At 43.0% G+C, this 22,173-nt stretch overlaps 1 protein-coding gene across 3 annotated transcripts in view; it reads left to right on the top strand.

Moving 5' to 3' along the window:
• Window positions 1-22,173, top strand: part of OSBPL3 (oxysterol binding protein like 3) — a 201,066-nt gene that overhangs the window by 143,460 nt on the left and 35,433 nt on the right. For 2 of the 3 annotated variants that reach the window (XM_044292688.1, XM_044292687.1), the window contains exons 10-15: window positions 237-332; window positions 2,285-2,438; window positions 4,495-4,619; window positions 6,177-6,278; window positions 10,666-10,800; window positions 18,824-18,908. In XM_044292688.1, coding sequence (XP_044148623.1) covers window positions 237-332; window positions 2,285-2,438; window positions 4,495-4,619; window positions 6,177-6,278; window positions 10,666-10,800; window positions 18,824-18,908 — 697 coding nt within the window. The remainder of the gene's footprint in view (window positions 1-236; window positions 333-2,284; window positions 2,439-4,494; window positions 4,620-6,176; window positions 6,279-10,665; window positions 10,801-18,823; window positions 18,909-22,173) is intronic. The other variant, XM_044292689.1, reaches the window with a different exon arrangement.

The raw sequence follows: 22,173 nt of genomic DNA, 5'->3' as shown, positions 1-22,173 counted from the left end.
AGAAAAAACGTAGAAAACTCCTTTAATTGGTAAAATATAGGTGATAGATTCCCTTTAACCCCCATCGACACACCATGACAATACCTTTTAGGACTGTTGTAGCTTAGCAGTGTAGACTGAGGTTTTGGCTTGTGGTTTTGTAAGCTTATAACGTGCAGCTACTTCTTCGTAGTCATTATCATCCAGAATTACAGGAAAGTGTTCTTCTAATAACTGCTCTTAATATTTTATGGAAGGCTGGTGCTTTTGAAAGCCCCAAGAAAGAGAAAGGAATACACCGGAAGAAGTGGAGAACAAAAGGCTCCAACAAAGATGCAAAAGGCTCCTTACAGGTAGCACTTAGTGTTCTTCTCATTGGTCTATTGATGAGTTCTTCATTGTGCTCTGACACCTACAACTTTTAGGAATATATACTTGCTGCAAATAACTGGAGGTAGACAGAAATATAGGTGCTTTCTAATGGTTAGTTTTATCAAAATGGTGCCTTGGACAACAAGCAAACTAGGACTTCCTCTAACTATTTCAGACAGTATTCATTTCTCCTAATCTTAGACCACATACTAGTGCTAAGATGGAACTTCCATATACAGCCCATATAATCCACCAGTTGCAAATAATATGCAGCATACAAGTAATACTGAGTATACAGCCGCCAGCAGTGGATTTTCCACTGTGGATTCGGCTGCTTTTTTTCCCCCGTATTTGCTGCAGATTTCATCCTATGCATTGCTGGCAAAGTGTAAAGTCTGCAGTTTTTTTTCGCAGTGTGGGGATAAGATTTCTTTGCTGGGACTGTAAAATGCAGCGGATTTGTCATACATCTATATTGGTAAATCTGCAGTGTGAATATACCAATAAAAAGGTATGTCCCATCTGGACATTTATGGCATATCCTAAGGATATGCCATAAACGTCCAGTAGGCTCAGGTCCCAACTCTGGGACCCATCCTACCTCAAGAATGTGACCCAGTCGCTTTGCAGTGAACTTAGAGGTGGCCAGACATGTCTGGCTCCCTCCATTTGCTGCTGGGTGACTTCCAAAAATTGTAAGCATGTTCTGCTATTTTCAGAAGTCCCATACCAGTGAATGAAGATAGCTGCACATGTGCGGCCATCTCTCTATTCACTGTAGCAGGACGGGTTCCCACTCTTGAGCTAGGACTGGTCCCAGTGGTGGGACCAGCACCTATTTGATATTTATGGCATAACCATTTGGCTATGCCATAATTGTCGAGATGGGAATACCCCGTTAAAGAGCCTGCATAATGCATATGGTTCTTGTATACCGTATTTTTTGCTTTATAGAATGCACTGGACCATAAGACGCACTTAGGTTTTAGAGGAGGGAAAAAAAAATAGTATTTTTCATCAGGCCTCAGATCATACCCCCCAATGTTAATCAGACCTCAGATCAGACACCCCACCACCACTTTTAAGCAGACCTCAGATCAGAACCCCCCCATGTTAGACCACCGATCAGACCCTCAATGTTAATCAGACATCAGATCAGAAGCCCTATGTTAATCAGACCTCAGATCAGACAAAAATAACTAAATAAAATAACTTGCTTGTCCTGCTCCAGACAGCGCTGCGCAGAGTATGGCACCACCAGAAGATCAGGGAGCGGTGAGTAAAGCCCGCACTAGGGGCACTGTAATCACCGCTCCCAGTTCCTACTGTATTAAAGAGCGTTTCCAAGAGTATTCACTTTTTGAGACACACGCTTATGTTTTTTGGGGGGAATAACTGCGTCTTATAAAGCAAAAAATCTGGTAATTGCCACCCCTGACAACTTGCAGTGGTTTGTGCAAATTTTTGATATTTTCTTCATACATCCATTGCAGCTTTCTTGAGCAGATATGATAACCGTTTAACAAGTTTACAGCCAGGAAACATTGTTTTGACAAATGATATCCAACTTGGAGAACTAAGAACGGATGATAAGCAGCAGGTTGCGGCTCCCGCTGTCCATCTTACGCGCGGCATGTAAACAGTAGCCGGTCGCCGTATTGTTAGCAGTTGTAGTGTTTTGACAGCAGAGATTACAAATGCTGTTTGTTCCTCTCCCTATGTTCCCGTATATAAATCCATTGTTCATACAGACAAAATTAAACGAACACAAAAAAGTAATAAAAATGTTTCTTCGCACCAATCTATCCTCCAGCTTTCTGTTCAGTCCAGACTTCCACTTATTTCTTGGTATTTTCTGTCCAAGCGTAGAAAACTCCATCAACACATGGTATAAATTGTTATGTTTTCATTGTTTCCCCATTTTTTATTTTAGGTGCCACAAACCTTTGCCGGGAATGTAAGATTGCATGCTTCCAACCCAAACCTCTCCACCATAGATTACACAGAGGAGAAACAATACTCCAGCGGACCGGACAGCTCAGAGTTCTCCAAGATGCATGACGATTTGTGTCATATTGCACACAAAGGTGGGAGAAGCCAGTGAAGACTGCCGTCTCACTAGAACTATAAATGTCCGCCTTTTGAACGTGATTTATCTAAAAGCCTGTGCTGCTTATTTTCTTTATATCTCATTATTACAGTTTGGTTTTGTGTTACAGAAGTCATGCTGCCTGCAGCCACCACTAGGGGGAGTTTATTGTATAGTGTTTTATTATTAAGTTTAACATATGGCTGTATACAGTGAGCTCCTAAGTTCCCCCTAGTGGCAGCTGCAGGTAGCCAGAATGTAATCATTTAAATCTAGGCAGAGGATTCACAGTTCTGGAATGCAGAAATGGAACATCTATACAAATATATTAAAAAATTATTACAGAATATTGAAAAAAACCGCAGCTAGAAATAAGTGAATTAAAGGGGTTTTCCAGAGCGAGCAGAGATGTATGTCAATAAATTACAGGTCTTCTCCAAAACCATTTATCAATCTAGTAAGCTCTTCCTCCTCTATAACATAGACATGGCAGTATGTCCTGGCAACTTCCCTCTAAAGGGGTATTCTCACTTTAAGACATTTTATAGTATATTTGATACATGCGCTTTTAAGGACTCCCTTAAAAATGAGGGGACAGGGCCACCTCTCCAGTCATGGCTCCTGTGACAAGGGGGTCAGGAAACCTTGTGTCGTGGGGATTAGAGCGGGACCCAGAAGGACCTTGAAATCAAAATTCAGGAATAAATCTCTATATATTACGCAATTCTGGTCCACATGTTCTTGATATTTTTATTTCCTCTTCTATGATGGGATGATTTAGATGTCTCGCATTTGGAGGTCACGTATTAGTCACAGTGACATCATTTTATCGTCCTGTGTATAAAGATGCAGACACAGTCATGCCCTGTGCCCTTGGACTGCTGCCATAAGACGGATCACGGCCGTTTAATACATTTCCTCTTTAAAGTTCACCTTGTCTTTGTAGACTGTAGATATGATAAAGTTCTTCCCGACATGGTGGCATACACACATTAACATTCAAGCGTGCCTTCTGGCGATGTGTAGCACATGGAAGTGCGCTCTGAATGATTAGATCCTGTATTGTAGTCTGCTGGCCAGCCCCCTACAGCAGGGATGCTCAACCTGCGGCCCTCCAGCTGTTGCAAAACTACAACTCCCAGCATGCCCAGACAGCTTACAGAAGGACACGGGGGCGAAGGGGGAGGAGTTGTAGTTTTACAACAGCTGGAGGGCGGCAGGTTGAGCATCCCTGCCCTACAGGTTCGATATTCAGTTCTTAGGTGACCACGTAAAATGAAGCATCGTGCCAATGAAAAGGAAAAGACTCGGATAGTCCTGAATCCCCTCCGCTCCAGCACAGCCGGTTCTATCGCCCCTGCTGCTTCAGCCATGATGAGATGTTTTGACTGTAGTGATGACTTGTCAATATACCGCTTGTGACCACTGCACTGGACTTGGTGGTATATGGCCTGAGAGTTGGGCAACCCCTTTAGGCCTCAACAGTCTGTGCTGTGGCCATTAGTATTGTCATCATGGAAGATCTGAGAATGAAATTAATTTCACATTTCACCTACCTATATATGCGTCCCCTTTTGCCCATTTTGGGTAACATGTACATATTGCAAAGGGGGTTGGGCACAGCAACTTGCATTTACTGTTTGGGCACAAAATATTCGCATATATGTATATAACAGCCGGGAGGCGGCATTAGATAAGTGTGTGTAATTATGAGTTGGGTTACATGTGTCTGCTTTCACACTGTATTTGCAGTGTACGTTTTTTGTATGCAGCACGAAAACCTCCGACAAATGAATCCATACGCCCTCATTCAGGCAACGGAGGCCAAAAGTGTCCAGTAGAGTGCGCTATTTCATACAGAGGCATTCAGGAAAAAACATGCTGTATGGTATACATTGGGCAATCCACCAAACGTGTACCTATGAAGTGTGGAGGTCGCCATATATGCATGTTCTATTCTGATAAATTGGTGGCAAATGTGCCTGTGTGTCTTCTCATGATGATGCGGTCATAAAGTAGTCGACCTTACTGATATCCACTTTTGTTCTCTGCAGCTTATTTCACGTTAAAGTCTGCATACAGCGCAGTGTTCACCGAGCGAGAGAAGCTTAAGCGGCTATTAGAGCAAGACTCTTCCCCGACCCCTCAAATTATGGGTTTGAAGAATGCCTTAGCAGCAGTAAGTGACTCAATATATGTCTACGTCATCCAGATGGATCATGTTCTATGCTCACATTTAGTTTGTGGGAGTTAATCATCCGTATGATGCTTTTGCTCACTTTGTGGCCCCTGGTACCTTTCATCTGTGTACTGTACATGTAGCTCCATGCATACACTCTGCTTCCTTACCTTCTGCCTAGATACCCTGCTGATTGTACATCCAGAAAACGGGGGTTACTTGTGCCCTGTCAATCTGCAGTACCTAGTGTACAGGGTGTACTATCCTCCAAAATTATAATAGAAAGTGACTTTGCATGCAAACAGGAGGACAACTCTGGTGGATTGATAGCCACGTCTAACGCTCCATAATCTATAGGTTAATCTCCATTGCTTTAAAGGGGTTTTCCGAGATTTTCTTACTGATGACCTATCGTCTGGATAGGTGATTAGTATCTGATCGGTGGGGGTCCGACACCCAGGCACCCGCTGATTAGCTGTTTGAGAAGGCAGTGGCGCTCCTGTGAGAAACGCAGCCTTCCCTCTGCTTTTCATAAGCTAGTGATGACTCGCTCATCATTCATGTGGCCTAGGAGCAGCTCAGACCCATTGAAGTGAAGAGGGCTGAGCGCGATACCAAGCAATGCATTGCGCTGTGCTTGGTAAGCTGCAAGAAGGAAGCATCGCTCACAGGAGTGATGCTGCCTTTGCAAAACAGCTGATCAGCGGGGGTCCTGGGTGTTGGACCCCCACTGATCAGATGCTGATGACCTATCCTTGGGGATAGGTTGTCGGTAAAAACAAACCTGGAAAACCCTTTTAAAGCATAAAATAAGGACTGAAAACTTCTTCTATGAGATATTTTGTATGGCTAGGTTGGATCAGCAGGACAGTCTATGTTCATAAAGGGAGTTCTCTGCTTTGGACCCTGCTCTGTGTACTGCTGCAATAGACCCAGTCCGTCCTTGTGTTACATAAATGGCCATTCATTTGACTAGAATATTTACTTAAATTTCCAGGATTAAAGGCAATGTCTGGGCTAAAGATACTGATGGCCTCCTCAGGATAGGTCTTCAATATCAGATCGGTGGGGGTCCAACACCCTGCACCTCCACTGATCAGCTGTTTCGGGAACGGAAACCTTAGGAAGTTTACGGATTGGTAGCAGAAGGCCCCATACACTGTGTAGTTTCCAGTGTTGGAGTATTTCAGCTCAGCTCCTATTCACATGGGATCTGAGCTGATTGGGAGGATAGTGCCAGGTGTAGAACCTCCACCGATCTGATATTGTTGACCTGTCCTGAGGATAGGTCAGCAATATGTCTAACTCCTTTAATTCTGATATATGCATCCTTTCCTACTAACCTAGGATTTACTGTCTATGGCAGACATAAGAACTGAAAACTTTTATGGATGAGGCCCACAATGTCTGCTGCTTGACGCTTTTATGAGCTTTTGCAACAGGCACAATACTATGTACACTTTTACACAGCATTTCCCATCCGCACAACCCACAATTTACCCGGTCTTGATCTATTCTATTAGTGTCTGTATATATATTTTTTTATTATTATTCCAGGCTGTAAAACAAAATGCTGAACTTAAAGAACGCTTACACAGAGTACATGCTGATTCTTTGCTTCATGATTCAGCCCCTGTTGCAAAATGCAGTCCAATAAAGGTGGGTGCAGATCTCCCTCTTGAAAAAAATTGCAACCAAAACAAAATGGTTTATGGCCCTTGGATGAAAGTGTACATAGATATGTGTCATCATGGGTTAAACCTTGTCTGGGTGCAGTCTGTGCTACGACATAGATATCGCAGCTTCCATAAATCTGCTGACCCTAATATATGTGACCGCCGTGAAGCCTTTGCTGTATCTTGAGTCTGTTCTTATGTGGTCCATTAATGCATGCCGTGTCAGCTTGCTGGAAGCAGGTCATGGTTCCACCCTTTATCATGGTATAGTAGGTGGGGCTGTTTTTGCCTGTCCAAATTCAGGAAAAGCTGCCATGTGTTTTTGCCTTGCTGTTAAAGGGAACCTGTCTTTAGAATTGACCTATAGAGCTAATTGCATGTTTCTACTGTTCATCCTCCCTCCATTCATTGACTGACTTTGTTTACGCTCAAAAGTATTGTCTTCATGTCAAAAATCGGCTCAAAATATACCTGACATCATCCCCAGGTAGCTCAGGGAGGCACTGGGACATTTCACTGTTTGTGTTACAGACCTCCCCTCTCTGACTGCAATCCTGACGTCAGCCCCCGGCTGAGTGAAATCTTGAGCCGGTGCAGAAGACCTCTTTGCGCTGTTGCGATCCAGACATGTGAAGTGGGCGGAGGTGTATACACCTTGCTTCAAGCGTTTACTGTGATCAGCTGACATCAGTCCTCAAGCATGCTTGTCCGGGCGATGATGTCAAGAAGGCAAGAGGTGGTCTAGGAGAGGGGAGGTCTAGAAGAGTGAGATGGTCAGGAGAGCTGGGGGGTGACTTGTGACTCGTGTCATCCAGCGCTACCGTCTCAGTGACTCCTTGAGCTACCTGGGGATGATGTCAGATATATTTTCAAAGTAGATTTTTGATATGAAGACAATTAAAGCCAGTTTATAAATGAGGAGAGGATGAACAGTAGGAACAGTAGTAGCTCTGTAGGTCAATTCTGATGACAGGTTCCCTTTAAGTTATTATTTATTCATCTTTTACATTTTTATATCCGTTTTGTTTGGTAAGGGGGTAGTGTTGAGCGAACTTGTGTTTTAAGTTCGGCGTCTAAAGTTCGGGTTCGGGTTATCAAAGAATCCCGTTATGGATTCTAAATTCCGTTATGGTCCATTGTAGCGGAATCCATAACGGGATACTTCGATAACCCGAACTTTAGACGCCGAACTTAAAACCCAAGTTCGCTCAACACTATTAAGGGGTATTCCAATTTCAGACTTTATGGCATACCCTCAAGATATATCATAAATGCCGATCCCACCTCTGGAACACGCACCTGTCTCAAGAACGAGGATACCCCAACCTACCAAACAGAGGAGGAGTGGAGAGCTGTGCAAGTCTGCAGCTCTCTCCATTCACTTCCATAGGAGTTAGCTGAGCAAGCATGCCTTGCTGCTTCCATGACTCCCATAGAAGTGGTTGGACAGCCACCTCTCCATTTACTATCTACTGCCTAGATACGATAACTAACAGCTGCTTCACCAGGTGGGATGGGGGTGAGGGAACCCACATCGTGGAAATAGATGCAGGCCTCACTTCTGGGATGGGCCATAAATGTCTAAGATGGATATATCCCTCTCAAATGTAACTCCACTATGACGCACCACTGCCATAGTACTACATTGTCCCGACAACATGTACTAGTAGTTAGTAGGGAAGTGCTTCTAAATCCGCAGTATAGCCCATTAGACAACTGCTGGTTATATTAAACTCATTTTCAGTTACACTGTGGACCTGTTAAGGGTTCTCCGCTTTGGACAATACCGGTTTGTAGATATGAATCAGCTTACTGTCAATGAACATAAGTGCCCCCCTGCCGGAAACCTCCAAACAATGGCGGGAACCTAGTAGTAAGTGTTAAATTTTCCTTCAGCACCGCCGGGAATTAAAAGGGGTGGTCTACTCCTTTACAAGGGTTGTAAAGGGCCAGACATATGCATTTCCAAGAGCTGAGGATCCAGAATCGAGGATTCACCACTTTTAGTTCAAATTTTTTTTATCTACGAAAGATTGCCTCTCACTCTGCAGGACCCTGCAAGTCCGTTCATTACATGTAGCCCATTGATCTCAACTTGTACTGTTTAATTTCCTTTGTGGTGTTGCTTGCTGCTAGGTTCCCTCACAGATTAGAGATGATCATTGTGGTCTTCCAGTGGCAGGACACCCTGTGATCTGCTTATCATCTGAGGACCCCTTTGACAAAATTGGATTTCCAAAGCAGACAACCCTTTAACTTTAATGTTTTCATGAGCATTTGGTTCACTGTACACTTTATGCTATCAGTACTGTGTTCTTATAACCAGTAGATTTGTGTAGGCGTTACCTGTCATTGTAATCCTGCCTGTGATGAGAATGAGAAGAAAACAGATCTCTACAGAACAAGAGTTAGGGTATTATTAGGCCTAATGGCCAGTGTGAAAACTATAGAAGTTTAGGATTTTTGAAATTGTACATAGTGACATGGAAAATTAAAAATATAAAAAAATCACCTAAAAAAAATTATTTTTTTGCATTTTTTATGTAAATCCTCTGACTTATTCCCTATATTGACACTATATTAAGTATTTCACAATATTTTATTACAAGAAATCGAACCTCATTTATTATTTACACTTTAAAGATAAAAAAAAAAAAAAAATTACCATTTATGAGAGCTTGAGGGCCGGGTCTGTTCATGTGGCAAACAAGAGTTTAGTATTTATGGCTTTATTATGTAGAGAACCAGCTTGTCACATCCAATCAATCATTCATGAGCAGCCAGTTCCCATTTAGGGATGGCCTGAAGATTGGTGTTACGCGAGATCCACCATCGTTCTTATGAAAGAACTAAATGCATTAGGGTTTCCTGTCCCTGTGTCAGGAGACCAGCTTGCCCTCAGGTGTATGGCAGAGAGGATATGGAATGATGACATTAAACTAGAAATGGTAGAGCTGGCTTCTTAAACATGAAGAAATCATGACCTACATAAGAATTCTGTGATTTCTGGGTCATCACAGCATTGGAAAGGGGATACATCTAAGCCAGTTGGGTATCGGAGCATGAATTCATTTTTATGAGACTTTACTGGAATATACATGACTAGTAATATTGTCATTAGTGTGTATATTATAGAGGGGTTTTTCCACCTTTTATTAGATGATAGCCTAACCCTATCACTAGATGACACTCTACTGTACACCACCGCCGATCAGCGGTTTGGCAATATGTTCGGAGCTGGAAGCAGACATCTGCATCTACTTTTTTATTTATTTTTATTTGCTTTGTTTTATGTGGGAGAAATGTTATTATTTTTTTTAAGCAGTTCAGGGGTACATATTAAAAAAAACCTTTTTATAGGTTCTCAGGGCTGACTGTGGATGACTCCCCCAGTCTCCATTCAGGTCAGGAGGAAACCCGGTTACCCAATTGCGCACAGGGGTCCCCTTAGGCCCCTTTTTCACACAAGCGAGTTTTCCGCGCGGGTGCAATGCGTGACGTGAACGCATGGCACCCTCACTGAATCCTGACCCATTCATTTCAATGGGTCTGTGTACATGAGCGTTGTTTTTCACACATTACTTCTGCGTTGCGTGAAAATCGCAGCATGTTCTATATTCAGTTTTTCACTCAGCCCTGGCCCCATAGAAGTGAATAGGGCTGCGTGAAAAACGCATTGCATCCGCAAGCAAGGGCGGGTGCGATGCGTTTTTCACTGATGGTTGCTAAGAGATGTTGTAAACCTTCAGTTTTTTATCATGCGCGTGAAAAACGCATTGCTCCCGCACGGAAAAACTGAACAACTGAACGCAATCGCAGACAAAACTGACTGAACTTGCTTACAAAATAGTGCGAGTTTCACTGAACGCATCCGGACCTAATCTGTCACGCTCGTGTGAAAGAGGCCTTATATCATGCTGTAGTATGGACTGCGGTATGAGCAAAGGGTTAACCGCCAGGGTCGAAGCTTACTCTGGCCTAGTCTGTGAAGAAACAGCCTGCGCTAAAAACCCAGGCTTTTAGTAACAGATGGTTTATAGAGCTCTCTGGAAGTTCTTTTACCTGTTTGGCGCTTTTTTTTTTTTTTTTTTTATATATACTCTGTCAAGAAGTAATCTGTTATGTGAAATCTGTCATGATCACACGAACATGCTTTCCCAATCTTATCTGAAAGAATTTACAACTGAAGAAGAACACATCAGTTTGCAGCTGCTTTTTAAGTCTGATGAAAATACTGTAAAACTTCGAAGTCTGTCACTTTTCAGATATGTGCTTGAAATTTCTCCAGTTTTTATTTGTTCCAGACTGATATTCACAGGACTAGCAGTAAAAATGAAATAATGGATTATTTTTAACCCTATGACTATTAGGAGAGGCCGTGTGACGAGAAAAGGCCCTTGGTTCATCAGATCTCCACTGAAAGCCGCCGGTCTATCACAGATTCCCTTACAGAGTTCTTTGATGCTCAGGAAGTTCTACTGTCTTCGAGCTCATCTGAAAATGAGGTTGGCGTTTTATTTTTGGTTTCTAAATTATCACATATCATTGGTTATGAAGTAGATACTGATAACATGTCGTATTTGTACTTAACCTCTTTAGCACCCTATGATTTTCCAGTTTTGCATATTAAAGTTCTGCCTTTCCAGAGGCATAACTTTTTTATTTTTCCGTTCATAGTGCTGTCTGAAGACATGTTTTCTGCGAGATAAGTTGTACTTTATAATAATGTCCCCTGTGTGGCAAAACTGACCTGTTACCTTCATTCTCCATGCCAGTAGGATGAAGGCAATACCACATTTATATAGTTTTTCTTTTGTTTTAATATTTAAGAAAAAAACTTTTATAAGGAAATATTTTCTTTGCATTGCTATATTCTGACCACCATAACTTTTTAAAATAATTTGCGTCTACGGATCTGAGTGAGTGCTCATTCTTCCTGTGTGATCTGTTTTCGAGTGTATGACTTTTTGATCACTTTTTATTATTTGTTTGGGTGTTTTGGGATGCGGTGGTGCAAATGATCTTTATTATTATTATTATTATTATTATTATATATATTTTTTTTTTTTTTTGTGTGGCTTATTTAATTTTACTTTTTTTTTTAATATATATTTTTTAAAATACTTATATCAAGTCTCCTCCTTAGGGGACTTAAACATGCAAATGTTAGATTGCTTTTCCCATAGACTGTAATAAATTACCATTGCAGCCTATGGGAGTTCCATTATGTTCCTATGGAGACCTGCCAAAGGCAAAGCTTCATGGGAACTATCACTGTAGTAGCCTCAGAGCCTTTAGAAGGCGCAAGGCTACCACAGGGAACAAATGGTTCCCCTAATCTCAGCGCGGGAGAGCTATTTGGGCCCCAGGATTACAGCTCCCCTGGGAAAAAGCCTTTCAAATGCTGTGGTCACAATTGACAACGGCATCTAAGGGGTTAAGTGTCTGTGATCAGCATTATCGCCAATCGCAGCTTCGGGTGTTTTGTTCTCCTATGACTGAGCAGAAGAAAAGAAATGATTAGTGCAGATGGAGACAGAGTTTTAAGGTGCATTTACATTTTCATTGGGAAAGGACAGTCTGTGGAGGTGAGGAGCAGTCATCAAAGGAGTGATAGCTAGTGCTAATGCTCACCTTCATACATATTCGTTGTATCTGGGCAGCAGATCGCTGTTCACACAGCACAATCTGCTGTTCTTAGATGATGATTTAATGTGCTGAACAAATGAACGCTGATTTAATGTGCTGAACATTATTGGGAACGCGCGTTGGTAAGAACACTCATTCTCAATGATCAGACTGATGCAGTCCCATGTAAATCTGCCGTTAGAGGTCAGGTCCACAGACAACAATGTTGCAGTTATCTAGGCGGGTAAGGGTACTTTCACACTTGCGTTGTTTGATTCCGGCAGACAGTTCCGTTGCCTGAACTGACTGCCTGATCAGGCAAACTGGATGTCATTTTTTCTGACTGATCAGGCATTTTTCTGACTGATCAGGATCCTGATCAGTCAGAAAAATGCCTGATCAGTCAGAAAAATGCATTGCAATACCGGATCCGTTTTTCCGGTGTCATCAGGCAAAACGGATCCGTTTTTTTTTTTTTTCATTTTTAAAGGTCTGTGCATGCGCAGACCGGAAGGACGGATCCGGCATTCCGGTATTTTGAATGCCGGATCTGGCACTAATACATTCCTATGGAAAAAAATGTCGGATCCGGCATTCAGGCAAGTCTTCAGTTTTTTTCGCCGGAGATAAAACCGTAGCATGCTACGGTTTTCTCTTTTGCCTGATCAGTCAAAACGACTGAACTGAAGACATCCTGATGCAAACTGAACGGATTACTCTCCACTCAGAATGCATGGGGATATACCTGATCAGTTATTTTCCGGTATAGAGCCCCTGTGACGGAACTCTATGCCGGAAAAGAAAAACGCAAGTGTGAAAGTACCCTTAGGATGAGGGCCAATACAAGCATCTTTTTGACTCTAGGTTAAGAAAAGAGCGGATTCAAGAAATGTTTTTAAGTAGGAGTCAGCAGGAGTTTTTAAGAGTTAGGATGTTTTAAAGGTTTAGAACAGGGCAGAATTGAAGGTCATCACAAGGCATACGGCTACGTCTGTATGTATGCTTGTATTTGCGCTGTATACTGCCAGCATGTAGAGTACCATGTAACCATGAAAAATGGCTCACAAAAAACAAGTAATAAACTGTAATACAGTAATTTTGCTTTGGTTGAGACGGTGGGACATGACTATTTGCTGTACGGAGCTAGTACTGTTACTACTGCTGTATTTTTGTGTCAGATATCTAAACACCATTCTATAGCGCGTATAGAAATTATCACGTCTATTGTGTTCTGGAAAAAGAACGGACTCCCCACAGACTGTGTGGTTTCCCTTTCCTGTCAATCCCCTATTGTCCGGGCACACTCTGTTGCTGTGGGAATTGTGGGAATGGTTACCAGTATGCACTTTGTAGTGTTTATCATTTATCAATGTCTACTGTGAATTGAATCTGAATTCCGTGTTACTTATGCTTCAACAGTCTTCTGAGCCCTGCCCTGTAGTTGCCAGTTCTCCTGCTGCTCCCTGTGGAGAACCTGCTTACAGTGCCTGCCCTGCGTCCTAGGAATCTATATACCGTACCAGACAGGGACACGCAGACATCCTAGTAGCTCTAATGGATCCGGCTTTACAAGAAAATACCTTCTTGCTAGGTTTCTTACAAGACATGTCCATGACTCTTTGCAACTTCTATTTACCTTGGCGGGGAGCACAAGCACTGCCACCACATGGAGATTGCAGCAGCTGGGAACCTGGAGGGTCTCCGGATGCTTCTTCCCCAGTGGATTGAGGGTCCCATGATGCCTTTTAAATAGTTTCTCTGCTTTGGAGAGTCCCTAGTTGTTAGGTTCTATTACCATTAAAGGGTTTTTCAGAGATATTTTTATTGATGACCTATCCTCAGGTCTGACACCCAGTACCCCCATCGATCAGCTGTTTGAAGATAAGGTCGTTCCCTTCATTATTTACCGGCATGCCATCCACATCGCAGCAGTGAGCAGGTGTAATTACAAGATTCACTTCTGTGGGATGGCTCTGTAGTATACAAGTGTATAGGAAGAGGCCGACCCGTAGAAGTGAATGGGACGGCTTGTAATTACACCTGCTCACCACTGTGCGGTCGACGGCGAGCGGGTAAACAATGAAGGGAAGGCTGCGCTGGCATGAGTGTGGCCTTCTCTTCAACCAGCTGATGGGTGGGGGTGCCGGATGTCTGACCCCCCACGATTTGATATTTATGACCTATCCCGAGGATAGGTCATCAATAAAAATATCCCGGAAAACCCTGTTAAGCAGATCACTAAGTGTCCCCATGCTTCAATCCACCCCTATAATCTGCAGGGATACCTGACGGTATTCTTTTTCCTTGCAGTGCCACGCCACCACAGGTAAAGATAGGCATTACACAATGTAATTTAGTACAGATCCTCCAGAGCAAGAGACGCCCTATGTAATCTCCCTCTTTATTCTGGCACCCCCTGTTTTATCTCAGAATTCTCTTATAGAGTATATGAATATTGGTTTACTAAATTAGACAACCCATTTAAGGTATATTACAGGTCCTTCTAAAAAAAAATTAGCATATTATGATAAAGTTCATTATTTTCTGTAATGTACTGATAAACATTAGACTTTAATATATTTTAGATTCATTACACACAACTGAAGTAGTTCAAGCCTTTTATTGTTTTAATGATGATTTTGGCGTACAGCTCATGAAAACCCAAATTTCCTATCTAAAAAAATTTGCATATTTCATCCGACCAATAAAAGAAAAGTGTTTTTAATACAAAAAAGTCAACCTTCAAATAATTATGTTCAGTTATGCACTCAATACTTGGTCGGGAATCCTTTTGCAGAAATGACGGCTTCAATGCGGCGTGGCATGGAGGCAATCAGCCTGTGGCACTGCTGAGGTGTTATGGAGGCCCAGGATGCTTCGATAGCGGCCTTAAGCTCATCCAGAGTGTTGGGTCTTGCGTCTCTCAACTTTCTCTTCCCAATATCCCACAGATTCTCTATGGGGTTCAGGTCAGGAGAGTTGGCAGGCCAATTGAGCACAGTAATACCATGGTCAGTAAACCATTTACCAGTGGTTTTGGCACTGTGAGCAGGTGCCAGGTCGTGCTGAAAAATGTAATCTTCATCTCCATAAAGCTTTTCAGCAGATGGAAGCATGAAGTGCTCCAAAATCTCCTGATAGCTAGCTGCATTGACCCTGCCCTTGATAAAACACAGTGGACCAACACCAGCAGCTGACATGGCACCCCAGACCATCACTGACTGTGGGTACTTGACACTGGACTTCAGGCATTTTGCCATTTCCCTCTCCCCAGTCTTCCTCCAGACTCTGGCACCTTGATTTCCGAATGACATGCAACAGTCCAGTGCTGCTTCTCTGTAGCTCAGGTCAGGCGCTTCTGCCGCTGTTTCTGGTTCAAAAGTGGCTTGACCTGGGGAATGCGGCACCTGTAGCCCATTTCCTGCACACGCCTGTACACGGTGGCTCTGGATGTTTCTACTCCAGACTCAGTCCACTGCTTCCGCAGGTCCCCCAAGGTCTGGAATCGGTCCTTCTCCACAATCTTCCTCAGGGTCCGGTCACCTCTTCTCGTTGTGCAGCGTTTTCTGCCACACTTTTTCCTTCCCACAGACTTCCCACTGAGGTGCCTTGATACAGCACTCTGGGAACAGCCTATTCGTTCAGAAATTTCTTTCTGTGTCTTACCCTCTTGCTTGAGGGTGTCAATGATGGCCTTCTGGACAGCAGTCAGGTCGGCAGTCTTACCCATGATTGCGGTTTTGAGTAATGAACCAGGCTGGGAGTTTTTAAAAGCCTCAGGAATCTTTTGCAGGTGTTTAGAGTTAATTAGTTGATTCAGATGATTAGGTTAATAGCTTGTTTAGAGAACCTTTTCATGATATGCTAATTTTTTGAGATAGGAATTTTGGGTTTTCATGAGCTGTATGCCAAAATCATCAATATTAAAACAATAAAAGGCTTGAACTACTTCAGTTGGTGTGTAATGAATCTAAAATATATGAAAGTCTAATGTTTATCAGTACATTACAGAAAATAATGAACTTTATCACAATATGCTAATTTTTTTAGAAGGACCTGTATATGGATATTCCATAAATGCACAAGCACTCGCAGTAGGGTCAATGCCTTCTCTCGGCTCACCAGGCACCGCTCCGTCCATTGGATAGTAGCTGTGCTTGGTATCGCAGCTCAGTCCAGTTCTCTTCAAAGGTGCTGAGCTGCACCTAGGCCACATGACCGATGAACATAACGTCACATGGCCTAGAGAAGGTGCGGCGCCACTGTATGCGCAGGTGTCTTTTGAAAGCAGCTGATCAGCGGGGGTCCTCCACCGATCAGACACTGATGACTTGTCCAGGTCATCAGTAAAAATATCTTGGAAAACCTCTTTAAGATGGGAGTACCACTTTAAAGGAACGGTCTTAGGCTACTTTCACACTGGCGTTTTGGCTTTCCGTTTGTGATCCGTTCAGGGCTCTCACAAGCGGTCCAAAATGGATCAGTTTTGCCCTAATGCATTCTGAATGGAAAAGGATCTGCTCAGAATGCATCACTTTGCCTCCGTTCAGTCACCATTCCGCTCTGGAGGCGGACACCATAACGCTGCCTGCTGACGAAGCGGAGCCGAACGGATCCGTCCTGGCACACAATCGCCTTACCACAGAGATTGGAGGCCTAACCTAGAAATATGCCACCACTGTCCAATAGGTAGGAGTCTGACCAATGAATCCCCTGACAAAATAAGTAGAACTTTTGGTGTCCATCTGACGAAACTGAGCAAAACGTATCCGTCCTGATACATAATGTAAGTCAATGGGGACGGATCCGTTTTCACTGACACAATTTGACACAATAGAAAGTGGATCCATCCCCCATTGACTTTCAATGGTGTTCAAGACGGATCTGTTTTGGCAATGTTAAAGATAATACAAACTGATCCGTTCTGAACGGATGCATGCGGTTCTATTATCTGAACAGATGCATTTGTGCAGATCCATGACGGATCAGCACCAAACGCGAGTGTGAAAGAACTGTGCCAGGAACGCCGTATGCCAGGTTGTCTCCTGTTTGCTTCACTCTGCTGTTTAGAAAGCCTGAGGAAATGTCAATGAAGTTCCTCTGTTCTAAATGATAATGTAATTTTTGGACCATTTTCTCATTTGCGAATTTAGGATTTTTATTAATTTTTATTACTGAAATCAAGAGGTTCCCTGGTATTGCATCCTGGTGAAATAGAAATGTGTTCTTGCTATATGCCGGTGTCACTTTTATTAAATATAAATCTGTCTTTGCTGTGCATTGTACTTGGTCAGTAGAGGAGTTGTTCCGTGAAAAATATTACATAGAAACATAGAATGTGTCGGCAGATAAGAACCATTTGGCCCATCTAGTCTGCCCAATATACTGAATACTATGGATAGCCCCTGGCCCTATCTTATATGAAGGATGGCCTTATGCCTATCCCATGCATGCTTAAACTCCTTCACTGTATTTGCAGCTACCACTTCTGCAGGAAGGCTATTCCATGCATCCACTACTCTCTCAGTAAAGTAATACTTCCTGATATTACTTTTAAACCTTTGCCCCTCTAATTTAAAACTATGTCCTCTTGTAGCAGTTTTTCTTATTTTAAATATTCTCTCCTTTTACCTTGTTGATTCCCTTTATGTATTTAAAAGTTTTTATCATATCCCCTCTGTCTCGTCTTTCTTCCAAGCTATACATGTTAAGGTCCTTTAATCTTTCCTGGTAAGTTTTATCCTGCAATCCATGTACCAGTTTAGTAGCTCTTCTCTGAACTCTCCAAAGTATCAATATCCTTCTGGAGTTATGGTCTCCAGTACTGAGCCCAATACTCCAAATGAGGTCTCACTAGTGCTCTGTAGAGCGGCATGAGCACCTCCCTCTTTCTACTGGTAATGCCTCTCCCTATACACCCAAGCATTCTGCTAGCATTTCCTGCTGCTCTATGACATTGTCTGCCTACCTTTAAGTCTTCTGAAATAACGACCCCTAAATCCCTTTCCTCAGATACTGAGGTTAGGACTGTATCACTGATTCTATATTCTGCCCTTGGGTTTTTACGCCCCAGGAGCATTATCTTGCACTTATCAACATTAAATTTTAGTTGCCAGATTTTTAAAGTTTCCTCTACTTTTCCTAAATCCTTTTCCATTTGGTGTATCCCTCCAGGAACATCAACCATGTTACAAATCTGTGTCATCAGCAAAAAGACACACCTTACCATCGAGGCCTTCTGCAATTTCACAATCCTCTCCTTAAGTATGGTTTCCATTAATTTGTACATGGATCTGAATACTTCCATAATTGCATTCTTAAAAATTCAGCTTAGCTACTGAATTATTCAATAAAATGTATCTTTATAGCGCCACCCCAGCTGTATGTTCTTTTCCTTATTTGTCTATCCACCTTACCGAGATGGTCACACATGCTCAGTTCCATCCTTCAACTGCCAGCAACTGTATCTATTGTTAGAAGCTGTGAGTTACAAGGAGACAGCTGCTCCAGAAAGGACACCCTCACCACCTTCCCCCGAGAAAGGACAAACACCCCTTTAGCCGCCCGCCTGTAATATATCTAGCAGAGCAGTTGGAGCAATTAATAGGGGAAAAACTGGATCCACAGGAGGCACAGTGCTGGCTCTAGCTTTGTTAGAAAGAGATTGTCATGTACTGTATGAGGTCTGATTTAAAAAATGAAAATCAATCCTGGCATGACCACTTTACGGCCTTTTCTGGCTTAGTCATCAAAGAATTAGGTATTTTGGAAAACATGGCATGCTGTGAAAAATAGTACACCAACATCAGCGAAGGAGGAAGTATCTAGCTAAGACTTGAGTTTTATTTTTTACATGAATCATGGGATACACCTCTAATGGATGTTTTGTTTGTTTCCTAGGTATCAGATGATGACTCGTATATAAGTGACAACATATCAGAGGACAATCTAAGCAATGACATTGACAATGAAAGACAATCTCTAGGTATGTCAGTCTTATGCCAAGCTGTCATGAATGATACTGTATTTTCATAATAGTGACAATATATGTCCATATCAGGATATATATTTGTGGTCACATGGACCACTGCAGCCTGTCACTGGCTTCAGAGGTGACGTGTTCCCAGAGTGGCACGTGACTGCTGAGTAGATGAACTCTGCAGCAAATCCACCAATGGATCAAGCATGCTGTGGATTAAAAAATTCACAACATGCCCCATTATGTGTAAATAGGCTTTTCTGAGCCCTATTCTTCTGCACTGTTCTCTGCATTGATGTAGTTCCACACACAAATCCACAACAGATGCACCATGCATAAAGCTTTTGATTTGTCATTTTACTCTTTAAAGGGGTTGTATAATCTCAGACATTGGGGGCATATTGCTAGGATATGCCCCCAATGTCTGATAGGTGCAGGTCCCACCTCCGAGACCCGCAAGTATCTTTAGAACGGAGCCCGCAAAGTGATGGAGGGCGCATCCACAGACACCATCCATTCATCTCTATGGGACTGCCGAAAATAGATGAGCACTGGCTCGGCTATTTCCATCATCCCCATAGGAGCGAATTGAGCGGTGGCTGTGCTTGCGCTGTGCGCTTCCTGAGATGATACAACCCCTTTAAAGGGGTACTGCATTTTGTTTTAACTGATCTATCCTCTTAATAGATTATCAGCTTCTGATCGGCGGGGGTCCGACACACGGGAACCCCTCTGATCAGCTGTTTGAGAAGGCAGCGGCGCTCCAGTAGCGCTGCGGCCTTTTCACTGTTTACCGCCGGCCCACTGATGTCATGACTAGTATCAATGAGTGTGGGCGGGGCTAAGCTCTGTTCACTGGAATGGAGCTTAGCCCCGCCCACACCAGTTGATACTAGTCGTGACATCACTGGGCCGGCGGTAAACAGTGAGAAGGCCGCGGCGCTGCTGGAGCGCCACTGCCTTCTCAAACAGCTGATCGGCGTGGTCCCTGGGTGTCTATCCTCTGTAGAACCCCTCTAACTATGTTTGTTCGAACATTATAGGTGTATTGGGTAAGAGCATGGCAATGCATATGCCTCTTAATTCTGGCTCAGTCTTAACGTCTGTACCCAACTTTAGGGGCTTCCTAAAGCTTTCTGTGCCAGCCCGTTGGCACAAAGCCAGAGGCATCTGCCTATTAGACCATGTCGGAAGCGTGACCTAAATGATTGACTTGTCAACATTACACTGACAGACAATAATGGTGTGGAATACAAAATAATCCACAGCAATTATCTCAGCTACAGTACTGGGCAAATCAGTTCACAAAATGCAAAGTGAATGAACAAAAGAGAAATCTAAATCAAATCAATATTTGGTGTGACCGCTCTTTGCCTTCAAAACGGCATCAGTTCTTCTAGGTACATTGGCACACCACTCAGCAGGGTGGTTTTTCTAAACATATTGAAGAACCAACCACAGATCTTCTGTGAATGTAGGCTTTCTTGTAAATTCTTTTATTTTTGAAAAAGTTTAAGATTACAAACATGAGTAACGTCACTCTCAGTAAATATAAGGAAGCATATATATAAATAATGCAAATCGCATAATAATGAAAAAGGGGGAATAAGAGAAAAATGTCAATGTATAAACATCAATTAGCATTATATAAAATACAAATTTAACTATTAAGTGTAACTTTATTTTGTAGAACTAGGGTGAGTGATAGGAGAGTGGAGGGTTAGGGAAGAGGAAAGGGAGGGAAAGGAGAAAAAAGCAGGGGAAGGAAGGGAAGAGGTAGTGAGGAGTAAGTACCAGTCAGGAACCCAATGATTATTTCTCATGGTTCAGAAAAAAAAGATATTGAAGATGTTGAAAGCGTACGACTTACAATCATAGAATAAAGAAAAAAAACTACTACAGTGGTGAAGTTTAATGTAGGCTTTCTTAAATCGTTCTGTCTCCATGTAATCCCAGACAGACTTGATAATACTGAGTTCAGGGCTCTGTGGGGGCCATATCATCATGACATTAGCCGTATGCTTGAGGTTGTTGTCTCGCTGCAGAATAAATTAAAATTTTAACTATTAATGCTTCTATTTTTGAAAGCGATCTTAATTTTTGCAACATTTTCTCCACTTTTGCCCAAAACTTGTGTACAGTATGGAATCTGACACACTGCATCTTCTAAAATGGGACACAAAATAAGTCAAATTAACATCAATAAAGTTTAAAAATAAAAAAAATCGCCCTCAGAAAATAACATCTAAACTGCAGTAAAAACAATATACTAACCTTGCTTTAGTGTACCTAAACCATTATATATTATTTATTAAAGGGATTCTGTCACCTCCCCTAACCCAAAAACCGTTTTTAAAGCAGCCATGCAGCACAGCTTACCTTGACTAGGCTGTGCTCTTTTATCTTGTAATCCGTCCAGCAGTTTCTGCAAAAAACGACTTTTATTGATATGCAAATGAGCCCTGAATGTGCCCAGAGGGGCGTTTTGTTCCCTGCTGACTGAGGGAAGAGCGAGCATCGGACGTCACTGGGCTCGGCGCATGCCCAGTGACGAGGATGAAGCTCCTGCCCTCAGTCTCCTGCTGATCGCACAGGCGCAGCCCTCAGTGGGTACTGCACCTGTGCGAGAGTTCGTTCGGCGTGAGGGAGGGGGGAGGAGAGGCTGTGGCAGGCTGGGGGCGGTTAGACAGTGCAAGGAAGGCGGGCTGGGCACTGTAAGAGGGGCGGTACTGGGCTCTCTAAGAGGAACAAAACGCCCCTCTGGGCACATTCAGGACTCATTTGCATATCAATAAAAGTCGTTTTTTGCAGAAACTGCTGGACGGATTACAAGATAAAAGAGCACAGCCTAATCAAGGTAAGCTGTGCTGCATGGCTGCTTTAAAATCGGTTTTTGGGTTAGGGGAGGTGACAGAATCCCTTTAAAAACTGTTGTAAATGCCATGAAATCCATTTTTCTAATATGCTTAATTTTGTTTTGTTTTCCAAGCGCAATAGGCACCGGAAGCCACAGCTATTAACAGAGCAGAATGAGTGGCTGCAGAGCAGGAGCTCACATAAGACATAGCTTCTCTGCCTGGGCCCGCTCTGCTGAAGCCTCTGCCTGGGCCCGCTCTGCTAAAGCCTCTGCCTGGGCCCGCTCTGCTAAAGCCTCTGCCTGGGCCCGCTCTGCTAAAGCCTCTGCCTGGGCCCGCTCTGCTAAAGCCTCTGCCTGGGCCCGCTCTGCTAAAGCCTCTGCCTGGGCCCGCTCTGCTAAGTCCACTCCCGCCCT

This window comes from Bufo gargarizans, chromosome 5 (genome assembly GCF_014858855.1).
Source record: "Bufo gargarizans isolate SCDJY-AF-19 chromosome 5, ASM1485885v1, whole genome shotgun sequence".
Lineage (NCBI taxonomy): Eukaryota > Metazoa > Chordata > Amphibia > Anura > Bufonidae > Bufo > Bufo gargarizans.
This window is presented reverse-complemented; position numbering and strand designations above follow the sequence as displayed.